This window comes from Triturus cristatus, chromosome 10, assembly GCF_964204655.1.
Source record: "Triturus cristatus chromosome 10, aTriCri1.1, whole genome shotgun sequence".
Classification (NCBI taxonomy): domain Eukaryota; kingdom Metazoa; phylum Chordata; class Amphibia; order Caudata; family Salamandridae; genus Triturus; species Triturus cristatus.
The window spans coordinates 985046662-985067967 of NC_140593.1; the positions used below are offsets into that span (position 1 = coordinate 985046662).

General features: G+C 48.9%; 1 protein-coding gene across 5 annotated transcripts in view; it reads left to right on the forward strand.

Annotated features, from left to right (window-relative positions):
- The window catches only part of USP22 (ubiquitin specific peptidase 22), a 570028-nt gene that overhangs the window by 289632 nt on the left and 259090 nt on the right, over window positions 1–21306 (forward strand). For all 5 annotated transcript variants that reach the window (XM_085628912.1, XM_085628913.1, XM_085628914.1 and 2 more), the window contains one exon: window positions 825–994. In XM_085628912.1, the coding sequence (XP_085485038.1) occupies window positions 825–994 (170 nt within the window). The remainder of the gene's footprint in view (window positions 1–824; window positions 995–21306) is intronic.

Consider the following 21306-nt stretch of genomic DNA (forward strand, 5'->3'; position numbering starts at 1 on the left):
TTCTACGGCACCTATTTCATTAAGGTATTTATCATGGATTATAACAATGTATATGTACAGATATATGTATGGTTGCACAAATTTTCAAATACTGCAATGTATGTTAACATTCTACCCAAAAGAGCAGAGCCCACGTTTATTGGGGGGTTCTAGCCTGGAAATGCAGTTTGGGATAAGTACTGCTTACTATTCTGATACAAGCATGTGAATCTATGAAAGATTCAATACTGGAGAAAGAACTAGTTACTTACCTGTACACTATGGTTCTCCAGTATTATCTTTCATAGATTCACATGCGGCCCGCCCACCTCCCCATTTCTCAGGCAGAACCTCATTGTCTCTAAGAGTATTCTAGTCTCGCACTCGGGGCTGGAAATCTGAGGCAGGAAGGCTCTGCTGGGGAGTGTGAGGGCAGGGCTAGCAGCCGATTGGCTGAGTTTTGGACCACATAATGATGAGATTTGGTTACCAAATAAGATGATTCCCTATGGGATTTTGCTATGCAGTTTTCTTATACTGCTGTGGTCATTCTGTTACCGTGAGACTCCCACCATGACGACGGGGAAGATACAAGCATGTGAATCTATGAAAGATAATACTGGAGAACCATAGTGTACAGGTAAGTAACTAGTTCTTTCCTGTTAGTGATATGTTGATTTCATAAAATTATTCAGATTCCAGTCTGAACCTGGGGATGTTCACAATTGGAATCTGCTGGTATTGTATCCATCTGAAAGAATGTCTCGCAGACTATTCAAACAAAAGTATGTTCAGTTTTTTAATAAAAAACAAACCTATAATGCTCCAATCTTTATTCTCTTTAGGTCTACGAGGGCTCATCAACCTTGGAAATACGTGTTTTATGAACTGTATCGTTCAAGCACTTACCCACACTCCACTACTGCGAGACTTTTTCCTTTCAGACAGGCACAAATGTGAAATGCAAAGCCCAAGCTCATGTCTTGTTTGTGAAATGTCTACACTCTTTCAGGAGGTAAGTCATCAAATCTGGCACACGTTTGCTTTCTGTATTTAATCATTTTAACAACTTAATCTGAGTTTCTTGTCTGACTTTTTCTGTGCAGTAAAATCATGTCATGTACCCAAGGCCAGGGTTGTCCATGATGCACTTCCGCCTTTTCTCTAGAAAGGTTTGAGGAAGCAATGCCCACATGTAAAGTCATCCTTATTTGTAAAATTAGATATTTACCAATAGCCATATGGAATGTAATGTATTGTGCTGATCTGTTTAATGTCTGAAGTATATATACCATCTTTAGTGTTAAAATATAAAATCCTGCATTGCGATTGGTATTTAAAAACAAAAGATAATTACAGGTACGGTTGTGTGCATCAAACCCACTGCAAATGAATTAAATGTAAGAAGGAACGATCTGTAATTTTCCTTAGAAAAGCAGCTCCTAGCGTGTCAGTAATCCATAAAATATAATGAACGATTCTCAGTTCATATAGTAATCTACTATGGTGCCATCGCAGTCTAACGTCATAAAACCTCAAATTTAGACCTTAAAAACCAGAAGTGAATGTCAAACTTGTGCGGGAGAAGCATGTAGCTGAATGTTGCAAAACCTGATCCTCTTCCTAATTTTTTTTTTTGATAAACAAATTTTTATTTTCAAATAGGCATCAAGATCAAAAAGGACATACAGCACATTGAGCAATTTGATAGTATTCAGACCCATCACGTAGCAGTTAAGCAACAGCAGCCCAAGCAATCTTCCCCCACCCCTCTCCTTCCGTTCCCGCCCCATGCATACCCCCCCTTAAACTAGGCCCCCGAGCCATTTCCCCCATACTTTACGGAACTTTTTGGGGCAGCCCCTCGCAGCGTACAATGTCCGTTCCTGTGCAGCGCACCAATCCACCCCTCTGCGCCATTTGCCTCCCCTGGGTGGGTCAACCTGCTTCCAGGCGGCCGCTATATCTCTCTTGGCCACCACTAGGGCCGTGGTGAGGAAATAGTGCTCGTTACGGGAGCCATCCAGCCCATCCGTTATGCCCAGCAGCGCTAATCGAGGGTCATGGGGGATCTCCCATCCCAGGACGTCAGTTAAGTCAGTTTCAATCTCCCTCCAGAAGCCGGTTAGGCGAGGGCAAGACCAGACCATGTGAAAGAAATCTGCCGGGTACATCCCGCACCGCCCGCACGAGGCTCCCTGGCACAGGCCTGCGCGAAACAGACGCTCCGGGGTCAGGTATGCGGTGTGAAGGTAATAAACCTGGACAAGCCGCAATCGAGCCGATGCGGTGATTGTCCTGGGCGCCATGAGGGCGTCCGCCCCAATCATTGTCGTCCAGAGGACCCACCCAGGCCTCCCACCGCTGCCTCAGCCCACTCCAGTCCATCGGGGTATTATTAACCAGGGATCGGTAAATGCGGGAGATGCCCCCCTTCCCAAGATATCCCAGCATCACCTGGGCTTCAGGCGGGCTATGGTCAGGGAGTTTGGAAACTAGAGGGACGTAAGATTGGAGCGCATGGCGCAACTGGAGATAACGATAAAACTGCGAGGTATGGAGAGAAAACCGACTCCGGAGCTCTTGAAAGGAGCACATGTGGCTTCCCCGCCAGACGTCGCCCAGGCAGGAGATCCCCCCCCCCCCCCAGGAGGTCCCAGCTACGAAAGCCCCCGAGTCCCGCCACCTCCCGCATCCAAGTGCCGTGCCATAGCGGTGTCACCTGGGTTAGCACCCTCGACCACCGAGTGTGCCGTAGAGCCGCTCGCCACGCCAGAAAGGGGGCCCGCACTACCTCTGGAAGCGATCCAGGGACCGTTGCGCCATAGAGCATATTTTGAATAGAGGGGAATCCGATGAGCCGCACCTCCAGTCGATAAGCCGGATCGTCCCACCCACCCACCCGAAAACCAGTCGTGGACCACCAGCAGCTGCGCAGCAAGATAGTATAGGTAAAGATTCGTCATGCTCAGGCCACCGTCATAGGAAGGAACGCGACAGCGGTCCAAGGCCAACCGGGATCTACCTCCGCCCCAAAGAAATCTAGTCGCGGTCTTATCCAGGTCCCGAAACCAGGAGCGGGGGAAGGAGCAGGGCGTGTTCTGGAGCATATATAAAAACCGAGGGAGGATCATCATCTTATAAAGAGCGATCCTTCCCAACGGATTCAATGGGAGAGATTGCCACTTCGCCATATCTGATCTGGCCTTGTTCATCACGGGGGCCACGTTAAGAGCCCAGCACAGTTCCGGGAGAAGGGCAACCCAAATCCCCAGGTATTTAAAGGACAGCCGTCGAAGAGGAATGTCAGACTGCCAATCAAAACACTCCCGTGAAGGGTGGAGCGGAACCAGGACAGACTTCCCCGAGTTCAAACGGAGACCAGAGGCCTTCCCAAACCGGTGAAGAATTTGGCACACCCGAGCACCCGAGACAGCCGGATCTGAGAGATAAATAAGAACGTCGTCCGCATACAACGCGATTTTATCAGGGACCATACCCGGCCAGTCCCAGCCACGGATGACCGGATCTGCCCAGAGGAGCACAGCCAGGGGCTCCATCGCCAGGGCGAAGAGGGGCGAAAGCGGGCAGCCCTGCCGCGTCCCCCGCCCTATGGAAAATGCGCGGGACAAGGTCCCATTGACCAGTACCCGAGCTCGTGGGTCCGCATAAAGAACCCGAACCATGGCACGGAACTGGGAGCCGAACCCCATGAGTTCTAAGGTGTCCCCAAGATATTCCCACCCCACCGAATCGAAAGCCTTCTCAAAGTCCACCAGGAGAAGGGCCAGATAAGGAGAGAGGCGCTCACGGTGGGCCAGAGCAAGATGCAGGCGCCGCAGGCAGTGTCTGGTACCTCGATTTGGCATAAACCCGCATTAGTCCGGGTGAACCAGCGCGGCCAGAAACGGGCGCAGTCGTTGCGCAAGGACGGTAGCGTAGACTTTGAGCTCGGTATTGATAAGAGAGATCGGCCGGTAATCGGAGCAGGACTGCGATGGGGGTTGAGTTTTCGGCAAGACGACTATAGTGGCGGTATCCGTTTCTCGCGGGAAGGAACCCTTCTCCACCGCCTCAGCAAAGAGATCCCGAAGCCGCGGGGCCAGGGCATCACGGAAATGGGCGTAATACTCCTGTGGAAAACCATCCGGTCCCGTGGTCTTCCCAGGTGCCAAATGGGAGATTGCCATTTCGACCTCCTGGAGGGAAATGGGCAGGTCCAGGGTCTCACTATCCTCCTGCCCCAACCGCGCCTTGGCCGCCCCACCCTCCCCCATCAATCCCGCAAGGGAGAGCCCCTGCGCCCGCGTCCGGTATAGCTGGGAATAATAATCTGCAAAGGTTTGAGCTATTGCCAACGAGACCGTGTGTGTCTCCCCCGTGGCGTCCGCGATGGCCGGAATTACCCGGCCTGCACGAGGGTAGGTGGCCAGACGGTGCAGGAGCGTACCATTTTTGTCCCCCCACCCGTAGACCCGGGCCACCGAGGAGCGCCAAAGAGTTTTCGCCGCATCCAGAGAGTGCATGCGTATCTCTTCGCGGAGAAAGGCCAGCCGTCGCGCCCGTGCGGCGTCTCCCAGCGCCTCCCGATCGCGCTCAAGCGCCAAGGCCTGCGCTTCACAAGCTGCAAGTTGCTGGAGTTGGCGCCGGCGCTGCTGCTGTAGATGCCCCTTCGCAACCCCTTTAATAGTCGCCTTGCCGGCCTCCCAAAGGACAGCCGCAGAAGAGACAGAGCCCACGTTGTGGAAGTAGTATTCCGCAATCCCTTTTTCCACCACCCCCCGAAAGGCCTTGTCCTGAAGGAACCAGGCATTCAAGCGCCACGTCGGACGGGCCGTAAAGGGAGGTGGGCCGAGAGCCATAAGCACCGGCGAGTGATCAGAGAGGCCTCGCGGAAGAATGCGGACATCACAAACCCCTGCACAGTCGGCGGAGGGAACAAAGACTAGATCAATACGGGCGTGGGAATGGTGTGCCGCCGAAGTATGGGTATACTGGTGCTCGCGTGGATGCCAAACCCTCCAGACGTCGCAGAGGCCCTGGGCCTCAGCCCAACTCGATAGCTGTTTCGCGCGAGCGGTCCTGGTAGAGGAGATCGGACCCGTCGAGTCCATATGGGGTGTATAGACCGCGTTAAAGTCGCCACCGAGGACGAGAGACCCCGTCGGGAGCCTGGGGAGGAGGTCCGCTGTGTACGCAAGAGCGAACTGCAGCAGGGATGGCGCTGGGTAGAGGGACAGCAGAGTAAGCGGGCGGCCCTCCAGGGCGCCACAGACCGTAACGGCCATACCCTGGGGGTCCAAATGCACCTGGGTCATTACAAAGGGAAAGGAACGCTTAAGCAGGATAGCCACCCCCCGTGAGCCGTGAGCCCCTAGCGAAGCCCGCATGCCAGACCCTGTTGTAGCCGGCTAGGAAGGGACATTTATTACCCATAAGGTGGGTCTCTTGAAGGAGGACATCAATCTCCGCGCACTGCGCGTATTTGAGGACCGCCATGTGCTTGAAGCGATCGAGCAGACCGTTGACATTCCAGGATAAGACGCGCACCGCAGCTTTAGGCAGGGGTGTGTCCACCATGGGAGCAAGCAGGGGCATGCAGGACAGGAGATAGACAAAGTGGCCGCGAAAGGGGGCCGTGGGCGGGTCGTGAAGCGCGCAGGATGCCAATTCCCCGTGGGCACTGCGCCCACACAGGGGCCAAGAAGCGCGTGGGCAGGAGAGCTCCCCGGAAGGAGGGACCTGGAAAGATCGGACAGGAGAGCAGGTCGAATAGTACATGATGCCTTGGAACCATAACAACGAGGAGTACACCCTCTAACAACAAAAACCTCCCTAGGAGGAAGAAACCACCCCAAACCAAACCCCACCCCACCCCACACCCCCCACCCTATACTTCGAGAACAGAAGCATCTGTCGCCCTAACAGTGAGTAACCAAAACCAAGCTAAAACGCTCGGGCCTGAGTGCTAGTGGACCCCTCAATAAATCAGATCAGACCCAATTCATCCGCCCTGGCCGAGAGCAACAGATGTGTAGGAGCACCGAGGCCCGACTGCGAAGTCTAGCGACCAGGAAGCAGAACCCCACCTCCATCCCCCGGCAAATACATCACAAGCAGTAAGTGGAAGTCAAATGGTGGGGCTGCGGGAGAGGTCCGAAGTGTCTATTTGGGGAGCAGGCTGGGTCACAGAGCCCGCCCGCTGGGGGGACACGGCCCGCTGCCCGGCGGCGTCCGGACCAGTGGGCGCCACCGAGGAGGCCGATGAAGCCCCGGACGCCCGCCGCAGCCGCCCCCCGGAGCGCACGACAGTCACCTCCTTCCCCGCGCGCCTCCGGGTCAGCGTGCGCCGTCGCCGTCGGGACCTGGAAGAGCGGGGCGCTCCTCGCCCAGCTCGCCCCTCCACCGGAGATCCTCGACTAGCACACTGCAGGGGACACTCCTCCGCGAGCCAGGTCCAGGCCGCCCGCGGCGTGTCAAAGAAGAAAGTCTTTTGCTGGAAGATGACCCGGAGACGGGCCAGGAACTGCAGCTGATACTGGAGGCCCAGGGATCGCATCTTCTGCTTCACCTCCAGGTAGGAGCGCCGAAGCTCCTGGACCTCTCGGGTGTAGTCCGGGAATACCATTATAGTGTGGTTTTGGTAGCGGAGATTCGCGGAGCGTCTGGCCTCCCTGAGGATTGCATCTCTGTCCCTGAAGTTCAGGATCTTCAGGATAAAGGGACGGGGGGGGCGCTCCCGGGGGCCTCGGCGCCAGGGAACGGTGGGCCCTCTCCACCACGAAGCAGGCCGAGAGGCTGCCCACCGGCATCCAGGATTGAAACCAATGCTCCAGGAAGTCATCCGCACGACCTGCCTCCGCCCCCTCCGGGAACCCCACCAGGCGGAGGTTACAGCGGCAGGCATGATTTTCAGCGTCCTCCACTCGGCGGTGCAGCTCTTTGGAGTGGGTGGTAAGCTCACGCACCTGGTCCTGCAGCTGGTGGATGTCGTCCTCGGCGGTTGAGATACGGGATTCAGCCTCAGATATGCGGGCAGTGTCGTTACGCAGGTCCTGCCGAAGAAGGGCCACGTCCACCTTCACCTCCCCCACCATGCCCTCCAGGGAGGAGCGGGACGCCGTGATGGCCTGTAGGATGGCAGCAAGGTCCGTGCCAGGGGCCGGGGCCCGGCCCCTTCTCGGAAGTCGTGAACTTGTCCATCTTGGTCTGGGTAGCCGCGGGCGTCGACCGGGAAGCCCTGTCCTTACCCATGGCGGCGGCACCTGCGACCCCGGGGGGCGCTTCGCCCAGTCCACGGGCAACAGATCCGGTCGCGGCGATTCCAGAAGGCCTTGAAAGGAGAACAGGAGGAGGACACCTAGTCACTAGCCCCCCGGTGGATCTGCTCGCCAACCGCCCGATCTGGCAAATGATGAGCCTGGGGGAGCTGCAGCCGCCTGTAGCCAAGGATCTCGCTCGGAGGGGCACCCCTGCTCGTTACAGCCAAAGTCACCGGGCGCCCGTCCGCCTCGGAGAGCCCAACACGTCCACCGCTCTCGCACACCTCAGGGTCAGGGCCCCAGGTGGCCCCCGCGGACAGGGCCACCCCAACACACAGGCCCCCAGAGGCGGATGTGGAGGGAAAAAAGGGGGGGCGAGGTTAAAGGAGGAGCGGGAGGCGAGGGACAACCATCCACCTCCCCCTGACCGCCGGCCTGCGGCCCGAACCCCCGACGAGGCGCCACTCCACCAGCTCGCTGCTGCAGGCCTCGGGACACCAGGGCAGGTCCAGCAACGTTGGTGGGGGAGAGTGGGGGGAAACCGGGCCCCGGCTGTCGACACCCGGCCCGATGGGGAGGGCCCCCGCCACCTCCAGCCCCACAGCAGCTCCGGTCGTCCCACCAGGGAGTGCCCCACTCACCGCCCGGCCGTCCGTCCGGCACCACAGCCCGAAATAGGCCCCGCAGCACCTTGCCGCCAGCCACAGGATCCCAGGTCGGGGCCCCACCGAGGGGGGAGGGGGGGGGCGCCACTGCCGCAGCGACGATCTCACCGGCCCTCCAGGACTCCCAGGCCCAGCACCCTCGTGGGCGCCGCGGTCTCGAGTAGCCGCGCGCCCGCACCCAGCGTCAAGGATCAAAGCCGCCTCCCGCCGGGCGCCGATGACAAGCAGCAAGCACGGCTCCGGGGGGGCGGTCGCGCCCCAAACTCGTACCAGGAACAGCCAGGCGGGCCTGGGCCCCAAAACTGACAATCAGCCGGCCAGGGCAGGATCGGGCGAGGAAGAAAGGATCGGCGGGGTCCGGCAGCCGGAGCCTCACGGCAGAGCAGCCATGCCGGTCAGGCGCCACCTAGCGCTCCCCTCTTCCTAATTTAATTGTAACTGCCGATATAGTTCCACACAGCAACTTATTTTTTGGTTAATTCTCAAATACGTTTTGCTGCTACAGCAATAGCATGGAATGGAAGCTGCCCAAGTTTTCTTTTAAGCTCTTTTGAATCAGGCCTTTGAAAAAGTTAAGAGTGGACGAAGGAGATATCCCACTCTAGTTTACAGTGAGTAGGCCACAGAAAGAAGTCATGTTGGGTTCATATCAAGCAAGAAAGTTACTCATGAAAGACCGTAGCTAGCTGCAACAAAGACCAAAGTCACACAGCATGGGTGACCATGTTGTGCCAAATGGAGTTGCTTCTGGGCCTTCAAATTGCTGCACATTTTTTTAACCAATGCATATATTGATCTTGATTTGTTTTGTAAAGACCGGATCCTGTCTCCATCTGCACCATGATGCTTAACAGAGTTAACTTATGCTAAAGTTAAGGCGTTTGGGACTGTGTGGGAAATTAGAAACATGGTTTTTGGCACTCCTGATCATGTTTTGAGTGCAAGGGTCCAGGTAATTGATCATGGTTACTCGGAGAAAATAATTTCTCCAATATTGCATCTTCCTTAAATTCACATGCTTGACTCCCACGGTACTATAATAAAGCAATGTGTATCACTACAATAAACAGAATGGCAATAAACCATATGTTCTATAACGTACCCATGTCCTTTTAAAAAAGGGACCAAACTAAATCCGGCGCTAAAATCCGGTGCCGGCACCCTCTAGAACACCCCACAGAGAGGCTCCTCCGATTTTCTTCTCCCCGTCATGTGTAGGGAGTCTTCTTTGAGCTCTGCTCAAACTTCTTTCTCAAGTGTTTTTTTAAGGAATTGACTTACAAGAATAATTATTTCTTTCAATAGCTGCATATATTGACAGGACCTCATGTCCCAACTACTTAAAGGAGTTTTCAGATCCTGTGACTCGTGTGGAAAGAAGAGGCTCCATTCGGATGACTCACATAAAGGCTGCTTTTATTGTCTTTATCCAGAGCATAAGGTGAGAGACTGTCGAACCTTATCTAAAAAAAAAAAAAAAAAACTCTTAAGGACAGGGAAGATAGACATTTGCTATGATTACAGAAACATAAGGAGTGCCCATTATCTGAGGAGGATAGCAATAGTTTTTTACTGACTTTATCATCTGTAAAAAGGGTAGCATCAAAGAAAAATACTTCTGAACCGCTTTCGCGGGCTGTTAAAAAATCTAAGCCTATTTCTTCTGGACATGAAAAGAGGCATGAGGACCTTCCTACTTCATCCAAAAATAAGGAAACTGCCTCTGAAAAGGTTCATTCAGAACCTACCACTCCTTCCTTGAAAAGAAGCATTGCCAAAAACTGCTTCACAATCGCCGTCGTCGACTAAGATCTTTAAAATAATTATTGAGCTCCTCGGGAAGATTGACTTTGACAATGACCACATCTATAATTACCACAACCTCAACATCTACCTTTACGGCAGCAGCTTCGCCCGTGATCATCACCTCGCCACGTAGAAATACATGACAGTCTTGGCGCCCAATGATTAGGATGATTAACTTATTCCTACGCCATCTCCACTTCCAGCGACTCCAGTAGTCTTGCTGCCAGATGACATTGGTGTTTTTCATAATTTAGTGGAGAGCTACTAAAAGATTTGAACTTCCAATGCTTACTAAATAGGCAGATTGTTTTGTCTACGATTTTAAAGAGCCTGCCAAAAACTATCCCTATTATTGATTTTATTTGGCAGGACGGTCTTAAAGCCATGAAGATCCCTTTTCATGCTTTCAGCAGTCTTCCCAAAATTGGATAAAAAGTTCAAAGCTCCAGATGATTCTCCCACCTGCCTCAATGGACAGCCGAAATCAGATTCTGTGATTTCCCAGGCAGCACAGCACCGCTCTAAAAATCCGCTCGCACCGATTTCCTCTCCTCCAGACAATGATGGTCGTTGGCTTGATAATGTCTTTGGAAAACATTCTCTGCCCACGATGGCGGCAACCACAGTTGGAGCGGCAAATACTCTTGCTATACTAGGCTGCTATAACCGCCAAATGTGGTCTGGTATGTCTGCTTATGTTGACCTATTACCAGAGACAGCCAAGCTGGAAGCCCTGAAGATTCTAGAGGAGGGGAAAAGAATAAATGAGGAAATTGATTTTGCCATTGATGGTTCATCTTCTGGCTTCAGGCAACTTGCGGGAGTGGCCATTCTCCGCAGACAATGATTGCAGAAATCTGCTTCCTACCTGAGATAGAGTAAAATGCTAGACATGCCATTTGATGGTGCATCCTTGTTTGGCAAGCATGTGGATGATGCCCTACAATCCATCAAGGCTGTCACGGATACTGTAAAGTCCCTCGGAGTTCTCCAATATAAAAAGCAGCCCTTTCGGTGAGCCAGGGGCAGAGGGACTAATTCCTTTATAGGTGGTTACCAACCATACAAGCTACAATATCAGCCAAGCCAAACTCCATACCGCCCCAACTATAGTCAACAGCAGTAATATAAACAGCAGCCAGTGGCTGCTTATAAACACTCAAGAGGTAAATTGGCAACCTGAGGAAGAGATTCTAACAGGAAACAGTAAACTCCAAATCGTGTCGGCTACCCCTTCTCTCGCAGCCTAAGTCGGAGGTCGAATTTCAAACCATCTTCACCCGTGATTCAAGATAACATCCAATAAGTGGGTACTCAATGTGATCTCCCAAGGGCACACCCCGGAGTATTCCCCCCCCCCCCCCAAAATAAAAACACTCCACCATGTGGACCACCTCCCCCTCGCTGAACCCAGCTCCTAGAACAGATTTTTCTCATGGTACAAAAAGGAGCAATAGAATTTGTTCCAAAACATCAGGAGGGATTGGGATTCTACTCCCGTTTCTTTCTAGTAAAAAACTTCAGGAGATTAGAGTCCAATTGTAGACCTATGAAGGTGGAACACATTTCTAAAGAAGCAGTCCTTCTGCATGGTGACGATTCAGGACATTTTACACCTTCTGAACAGCTTACTTCCACATTCCCATACACCGCAAATACCTCCGTTTCCATGTAGCCGGCATACACCTACAGTTCTTGGGAGCACTTTTGGACACCATGCAGAACAAAGTGTTTCCATCACAGGACAGACGACTAAAGATTCAACAACTAGCCCACAGACTGTTCACAAAAAAGTAAGTTTCTGACCGGATCTACAAAACATTCTTGGGAATGATTTTTTCCTGCATTCCTCTCATTCCAAATTACTGGTTACAAATGCGTCCACTTCAGAAGGAGATGAATCGGCAATGGCTCCAGACTTAGGGTCCTTCGACAATCTCATTCAAATAACTCGAACAGTTAAGCGAACAACCTCTTGGTAGACACAGATTACAAATCTGTCCAAAGGTCTTTCATACATAACACAGATCTCAGACTATACATTTACAATGGATGCTTCCCTTGAAGGTTGGGATGCCCACCTCCAGGAATTACAAATAAGTGGCACATGGAATTCAGACGACTCAAAGCTCGACATCAACCAAATGGAGCTCAAGGCAATCACATTAGCACTAACGTAGTTCCTTCGCAAGATACACTAGTCAGTACTCCTACGCATAGTCCATACCACCAGTATGTTTTATCTCAACAGGCAAGGTGGAACAAGCTCACTAGCGTTTTCTCGTCATGCCCAACACATCTGAAACTGGGCTTTTCAATATCAAATATCACTCCAAGCTGAATGTGTGCCAGGAATTTCCAACATACAAGCTGAGCAAGACATGTATCTCTTACCACGAGTGGGATCTAGACCAGCACATTCTAGACCATCTGACCACCAATGGGGCAAGCCCAACCTGGATCTATTTGCAAAAAGGAACAAGAAATGCCCATTCTTTGCAAGCTGGCATCCCCAACAGGAATTGTGGGGAAATGTGTTTTCGATACGATGGTCAAGGATCCATACTTGTGCTTTTCCCCCATCCCGTTACTCCCACAAGTGCTCAACAAATTTGAGAGAGCCTTTCCGATTTCTTCTCATAGCTCCCAGGTAGCCCAGGCAGCTCTGATACAGAGGGCTCCTGCTCCTCTCTGAAAACCTCCTGTTCAACTCAAACCAATACCAGTGCTGCTAACCATGAATCTCTGCCAGGTCCATTATCTCGATCTGACTTTACTGCACTTATCGGCCTGGCTCCTGAGTTCCATGAGTTCTCCAACGTAGACATTCCTGCAGACTTTAGAGATGTCCTAGCCAAAGCAAGAACTGAAACAACCAACAGAACCTATAAATTCAAATGGAAATGCTTCTGCAGTTGGTGTGCAGACTCTGTCCATCCTGGCACTTCACCGCCAGAACAAATCTTCCAATATCTGCTCCAACTGGCAAGATCCTGTTTGACTTATTTTTCCAACAGGGTGCATCTGGCAGCAATCTCCAGGTTTGGGCGATCCAGTAGTATGCCTTCTGTATGGTCTAATCTCATTGTAAAACAGTTTCTCAATAGCCTATTCAGGATTTTTACTCCAGTATGAAATCCTCCACCATTGTGGTACCTCAAATTAGTACTGGGACACCAACATTTGAGCTCATTCACAGGGCAGGATTGAAATACCTTTCTCGGAAAACCACACTTCTAATGGCTCTCACTCCAGTGGAAGGCAGAATAGCGGATTACCCACTTCAATGAGAAAACCTCACTACAAAGAGTTGGATTTTAAATAAGGCTATTGTATAGGACTAACCAACCCACAACAAGGAAGAATAGGTTCCAAAGAACCAAACTCTTGCAATTAAGGGAGGAAATAAAGGAACTCCTAGAAAAACAAGTAAGAGAGAAGGTACCAACAAGGGAACACGACAAGGTAAACTACTCATTTCTTGGTACCAAAGCAAGATCTCACACGAAGACCGATCTTAGATCCCAGATACATAAACCAATTCATTCGCACTCAGCATTTCAAGATGTCATCACTACAGGAAGCAATCTCACAGCTACAAAAAGACTTCATGGCAACAATAGACTAACCCTGGGCATAGTTTGCGAAGTAGCGCTACGCGAAGTGTACTTCGCGAGCTACACGTAGCTTCGCAAACTGCGTAGTGCACTGTGCAAGCTGCTGTTCGCACTGATTGCACACTTGTCCACACTCTGCAATCGGTGCAAACGGCATCTTGCACAGTGCGAGCTGTTGTTTTCTGCCACTCGAGTAGATTAGGGGAGGAAGCCATGTCTATCCCTATCTAGACGACTGGTTGGTGAAAGCAAGTTCAAGGCAAAGACGTTACCCACATGTTCATAGGTGATTACAACCTAACAAGGATTGGAATTTTCCAAAAACCATAAGAAATCCTCAAGACCGGAACAAGAAGAAACCTCACTAGGAGCAAGATTAAACAACAAGATTGCATGAGCATACCCAGGCCAAAGGAGGATACAAGCTATCAAACGGCAAACTCCCCTCTGCCAGAAGGGGTAGTCTCTGACAGTGAAAACAGTCATGAAACTCGTGGGCATTATAGCATCATGCATTCCCCTCATTACCCATGCATGTCTACACATGCGCCCTCTACAGGACCATCACCAGACGCGTCCAACAAGCGTTGGGGAGCACATTCAGGAAACCTGAGGGTACAGGGTCAAGTGAACGATGCAGACTCCATAAAACATATCAACTTCCTAGAAATGAAGACTGTTCCTGGCTCTAAAGGCATTCTAAGCCCACATAGGAGGGAAGACCGTATTGATCCAGACGGACCATACCACAACAGTGTTTTACCTCAGCAAACGTGGAGGAACAAAGCCATTTACCCTAAGCAAGCTAGCTCAGGAAATATGGAAGTGGGCCAATTCAAGGAGACTAAACCTGCAGACAATTCACCTGCCAGGCAAGGATAACATAGAAGCAGATCAGCTCAGCTGGCACAACAGTAGCTCACACAAATGGTAGATAAAGCAAAGGAGCCTGCAAAGGTTCTTCAGCCTCTGGGGGACACCAGAAATAGACCTATTTGCAACAGTGGAGAACAAGAAATGCCAATTATTTGCCTCCAGGTTTCAGTACCACCTATCAGAAGGGAGTGCCTTATTGCTAAACTAGTCAGGGACATTTCATACGCTTTTCCTCCAATTCCTTTGCTACAAAGGGTACTGGAAAAAGCCAGACAACCAGGAACAGACCTAATTCTGAAAGCCCCTCAATGTGCAAGGCAAACCTGGTACTTAGACCTACTCTAACTGTCCAAGGGACAGATGATCACATTCAAGGCAGAAAAGGACCTTCACAATGCAGAGGGGTCCAGTATTTCACCTGGAACCCGCTAAACTCAGCCTAGCAGCGCCTGAGTACATCAGAGTTCAGACACTTAAACTTACTGCAAAGAACAATGGAGATATTAAAAGGCAAGAAAACAAACCACAAGACCAAGCTACATGGGTAAGTGGAAATGGCACATAATATGGTGCACAGAGAACAATACCCTAAATTCAGTATCCACACAGGAAGCAGTGCTCATATCTTATAGCTAGACTGCAAGATCAACTATACGAGCCTCAAGGTGCACCTGGCAGCGATTCATGTAAAAGTTTTTTCACATCACCAGTTATCAAAAGATTCCTGGAAGGTTCCAAGAGGATTGCACCCCCATGGTAGGCTCCCCCGATGCGGAGCTTGAACACAGTTCTAACACAGCTAATGACAAAACCATTCGAACCCATGCACAAAGCAGCACTCTTATACATCACAACAACATTATTATTATTATAATTATTATTAAATGTCATTTGTAAAGCGCACAGCTACCCATCAGGTTTCCCTCCGCTGAGCAACTGCAAGGAGATCTGGAAAACACCTTATTTAGGAGAGCCATGTTTTTAAAAGTTTGCAAAGCAACATTAACGAAGTGCAGTTTCTTATATACTGAGGCAGAGCGTTCCACAGTTTCGTCCCTAAATAAGCAAAAGAACGTCCGCCCAATCTAGCCTAGTGGATTCGGGGCACACAGTATTGGACCTGGCTGACAGATCTCAAATCTCGGCAGGGATATAAAAGGGGATTCTGGCTCTTGTACATGTTTCGGGCCAAGTCCTGCTTTAGCTCTAAACATAAAGCAGAGAGCTTTAAATTGTACTCTTTCCACTAGGTAGCCAGTGCAGCTCTCAGAGAATGGAGGGGGCCGTTGTACTGCTCGGAAGTCGAGTAGGAAACCTGGAGACGACTGGTAACCGCCTTGTCAGTACCCAGATAGAGAACATTCCCATAATCCAATAATTAGTGTTCTCAGTGCAGAGTGAGGAATAATCCAAATAATTTTCTTCACCCATTTCATGAATGCAAAGAAGGTAGATGCTACTATAGCAGCTTGAGGGCACATAGACAAAGCATAACCCGAAGCCCAGGCTTTTCACTTTGGTTGAAGGGGTAGGAGCAATTCCTAAAGATGCAGGCCACTACTCCGGACCCTAAGATTGAGGGTTTCTACCCACAGTCAAAACCTCGGTTTTCTCACCATTCATTTTAAGCAAATTGCTTTACATCCAGAAGGCAATCAGTCTAGGACCATGGTTGATTAAGTCAGCGTGGTGCTTCTGAGGGGATGACAACGAGAAAATAATTTGAGTGTAGTCCGCATTCGAAAATAGTGTTAGACCGCAGCTCTCCACCACATCAGCTAACAGGTGCACATAAAGATTAAACAGGGGACTCAGTGCAGAACCCTGAGGTACTCCTGTGAACATGGTGCATGACTCAGACCGATAATCAGCCTAAAATACTTGGAATGATCTTTCAAAAATTGAATCCTCCATGCAAGGGCTCTGCCCTCCAATCTTATTGTTCTCAGTCCTTCAGGATAGAGTGAGGCACTGTCAAAGGCCGCACTCACAACCGTATCAGGGGAGTGGTGTTGCCTTCATCCAGAAGTTCGTAGGTGCTCTGTGGCCCCTAATAAGGCAGTCTCAGTACTGGAACCCCTTCTGTAACCCGATTGAGACTGGTAAGAGTTGGTGGGCTTCAGTATAGGTATTGAGACATGAATTTGTTTTTCTAAAATTTTAGCAAAAAGGGGCAGCAGAGAGATGGGTCTATAGTTTGACCATATGGTAGGTTAAAGATGAGTTTTGTTTTTTTTAAAAGAGGGGGACCATAGCATGTTTCATTGCCTGTGGAATATGGCTGTCTTTGATCGAGCAATTGAGTAGATCTACTACCATTTAAAGCAGGTCCATGTCAAAAGCTGCAGCTTGGCTGGGGGAAGCGGATCTAGATGAGAGCCTGATTTAATATAATGTAGGATAGACAAAGCAATCGCAATCCAGCAACCGCCAAGTCTCCATTGCTTGAGCCATTCTAGGCATACCAGGAGAAGGTGGATGAAGACAGCCTTCATAATAGCTATAACCTCTCTACTGAGAGTATGTGAACTACTGTCATTAAGTATTGAGGAACCATACATGCAAATCCACAAGGACAAGGTTATCCTAAGGACCAACCCTCGATTCCTACATAAGGTAGTAAGTAAATTCCACATGAATCAAAGCATTCAGCTAGCAGTTTTCTTTAAAAAAAAAAACCACAAACACGACTAGAAAGAAGCCTTCATACCCTGGATGTAAGAAGGGTTTTACTACACTATCTACAGGAGACCAGACAATTCTGTAATGGAAATCAATTGTTTGTCTCTCACTCCCAAGTCCAACACCTGTGACAAAGGGGACAATTGCACGTTGGATTGTAGAAGCAAGTATTCTACTCCTCGTCTGGAAAAACTCAACTCCCAGCCAAAAGCCTACTCAACAAGGAAGAAAAGGGGCAACGCTGGCCTTAATAGCCAATGTGCCAATAGACCGTATATGTGCAGCAGCGACAGGGCTTTCTCCACACACCTTCACCAAGCATTACTGGGTGGTTATACAGATGACAAAGGACGCTCCGGTGGGACAAAAGGTGCTTCAACACCTGTTTGCATAGTCTTCCTCATTTTACTACAACCACAAGGAGGGGGAAACCACTACATAATCTAATGCACAGCATGTGAATACAGTAAAGGATTCGTGCTGCAAAACTAAATGGTTACTTACGAGTAGGAGTAGATTTGCAGCTTGAAGGGTTTTCTGGATTCACATGCGACCCACCCACCTTCTCTCAGAGGAGGAATGCAAACAGGTGAGAGAAAAGGTCACGTAATTGAAAAACAAAGAACTAAAGACAAGAATATTTAAGACTTACTCTATTTTACCACAGAGGGAAAAGGGGAAAATCAGAAGATGGCTTCCACGCCCAGGAACTGCCGGGTGCCGTCTGAAGTCACACTAGGGATGGACCTAGCACCAAATGGTGGTCGGCGACGCTCCACAGAAAAAAATAACCAACCAAATGACAGACCATTTCAGACCCAACCACTGGATGGTGGAATAATGCATAGCATGTGAATCCAGAAAACTCTTAAAGCTGCAAAACTACTCCTACTGGTAAGTAACCATTTAATTTCTCATCAAAAGGGAGAAAAGAAAAGCACCTAGCTGTGCCCTCGTGTGTCTTTTAAATATAACAGAATCCTCAAACCCTCCAGTAGTGCCTCTAATCCCAAGATGCTCAAATACTGTCTTAAATCCTCATATTCCACAGGACCCACCCCCCCGGTGCGGCGTATGGACATGACTTGGGGTCTTTGCATGGAGATAGGATCGACTATGCTAGAGTAAGGGGGTAACCACTGTGGCAGCACACAAATGACAGCCACAATCCTGGGAGTACTATCACACAGCGTGGACTATATCCTGCATGGCAATACTTCTTGCTAGGTGTGGCCAATAAATGCCCAAGACCAGAGGTGATGAGACTGGGGACGAGCACCTGTGACAAGCCATGATACCTTGCAGCACTTGCTCCAGTTTCTTTGTGAAAGATTACATTAATAGGAGTTGTGTGTGTTCTGTAGCGAGGGCTGAGTTAGTTAATGCAAATGGTTGCATGGATGAAGAGCCTAGTAGAGATAAGGTATGGTTAGTTTGGAGGCATATGGTTTCAAAGAAGGTGTGTGTGGTCTGTGAAATGAGATGTGGGCTGTTTGCAGAAATAAACTGGTACCGATTAAGGCACAAAGGCATGAGGCTTAGTGATCTATACTCCTAGAGGAAGAATACAGGAGATGGAGAGTAATGAGGGTCCTTCAAAGAAAGAAACTTGGGAGTGGGGAGGGGTAACAATTGAAAGTTTTAGGGCAAGGAGCTTTTTCTTTCAGGGGTTAGGTAGTATAGTGGGAGGAGACTTTTTGAGATGCCATGCAACCGTAGGATGTTAAACCGTAGACAAACAACTTTATTTGCATGTGAAATAATACTATTTAAGGTACGTTTGATAGGCTCTAGAATCATGTGAATGGTGTATAACCTGCTAAGCCATGGTTCTAGTTAATAGCACATATAGAGTGCTTGTTTTCCCAAATGCGTCATGGCACTAAGACCGCATAAAGAGAACTGAACTGCTGAGGAAGACTCCTATGTACAAAAGCCAAAGGCTTTCTCTTAACAGCCAAGTTTTCAATTGATGTCTGAAATTTTCTATTGTTGTGTGTGACCAGATGTACAACCGATGAGAATGCCAGGGCAGAGAACCTCTGACTCTTGTTTTACGGAAACTGGGTACCACTAAAAGATTAGCCTTGGATGAGTGCAGTTCCCTTGTTGGGGACATATCTCATAAATTCCCCAATAAGAAAATCCAGGGCTAATCTGTGGATAGCCTTGAAGAATAGGCTACAGACGTTACATTGAATATGCTGTAATGTAGGTAACCAATGTAGCTTTTTTTTAAGAGAGGTCAAGTATGTGACTTTAGGGGAGCCTTAAACACCAGTTTATCTGCTGCATTTTGGAGTAATTATGGTTTCCTTAGATTGCAGTCTTTCAAGCCCAAGTAAATGCTATTGGGGTAGTCTATGCTACTAAAAATTATTACCGCTATGATCGTTTTCATGGCTCCAGACGAAAGGTATGGATAGTTTCCCAACTGCCCGAAGAGGAGACCACGTCATTAATTTGCAGTATCAAGGATAGCTGATGATCCACTATTCCCAGGCTTTTCAAATTTACTTTTGGTGTTGGTAGCAGTCACATTTCACTGGGCAGATAGGGGTTGGTCCTGGATCCAGGGTTACTATTGAAAACCACAGTGTCTTAGCATTTAATTTCAAGAAATTTGTCTTTTCATCCAATCATAAATGAACCGGATTGATTCTTCTGACCTTCCAGACATAGTAAAATCTGTGAGTCATTTGCATAGCTAAAAAAGCAGGACCCTTTGTTGGTCCGCTCCTCTCATCAGCTGCATATAAATGTTAAACAAATGAGGTGAAAGGGCTGAGCCTTGAATAACTCCACACAACTAGCTTCTGTAGATCTGAGGGACGATAAATGTACTGCTTGAGTTTCCTGACTAAGAAATTAACTCAGCCATTTGTAGGCCTTTTCAGAATTGTCCACGGCCCTAGCAAGGCATAGCAGTATACCATGATCAAGTGTCAAAGACTGCGGACAAATCAAGTAGGACTAAAGCCATATTGTGACCTGCATCCAGATATTTCCTTAGGACAACAATGACCGATAATAGCACTGTTTAGGTGTTATGCTTTGGTCGAACACCAGTGTGTTGGGGGGTCCAAACAATTTGTGAGTTATGCAGATGGGTTTATAGTTCATGAGCTTGAAGAGATTCCAAAATGATCAACTTTTCACAAAATGTTTGTAAAATTTTGCCATTACCTTTAACAAGTTCCTCATTGAATTTCTGTTGGTAGGCCAGTCTCTGTCCTCAATCACTTCTGGATCTCCACCCTTCAGCAGCAAGAATGCAGGCAGCACACTTCCATTGTCTGGGGAAGCTATTTTTACGTCTATAAAGTGCCATGCTAAACGAGTGGCCTTCCAAAATGTTTCCCCACTGATCCAAGTACTCTGACTTCAAAGCGCAAGTGAATTCAGACAAAACACGAGAAATGATACTATAAGTACTCCGACCTAGAAACAACTCGTACCCTCCAGTCCTGATATAAGCTTTCTATATGGGGCCTTCAGGGTAGCTGTAAATCCCCCATTCTGCTGCACTTGCTTATACATTGCCAGGAGCTTTTCTGCCTTATTGGCCTTTCCCTAAAATGTTTTGCTTATTCTAAGAAGGGCTAGCTTTCGTCAGTTGGCTCTAAGGACATGCAGCTAACCCTTTATGTAGGCCACCCTCCAACATTTTATCAAGGTAGGCTCCCGCATATTCTCATTTTCTGATTCTTTCTGTTCCTTAGTAAGGTGGGTTTTCTCCGCTTCCTCGCTGCTTTAGCTGCCAGTGCAGTAGAAGTTCCCAGTAATTGTCACCTTAATTGCATCCCAGCTTGTTGCATTACAAGTGTTTTTAAGACTGATCTCTCAAGTAGGATCATTTCAATTGGGACAATTCTGACCGGTCAACTGAATCTTTCAGCAGGCCTTTATACATGCTTCATATTTTAGGTCTACCTAGCCTCTCACCGACCGACCATTCTTTCATTACATGGGCGTGGTCAGAAATCAAAATATCTGACATTTCCGCATGTTAAAGCTTGTGTAAAAGAGGCCTGAACATGAAAATATAATGAATCCTGATATAGTCTATGCACATGTGAATAGAAAGAGAGGTTCATCACTGCAAGATGGGAAAGCTCCATAATCTGAAAACCCTTGAGCAGTGAAAAGGGCAAGCTGGTGCCTCACTGTAGGCTCTTTTTACATTGTGTGTCTGAGAAAATCGCTCTAAATCTAGACCCCTGTTGTTAAAACCTATTTCCGAAACCAAATTCTCTCTTGCTGTCCAACTTCCTCTCAAAGTATCCACCCAAGACATTGCTCCTTCTCAGAGTTCAGCAAGTGTGTTGATAAATGTATTGTCTCCCTGTAATTCTAAAATGACTGCAAGGTACCCCCTTCTTAGTCCCATCAAACTGTATTTCCACACTGCTCTAACAT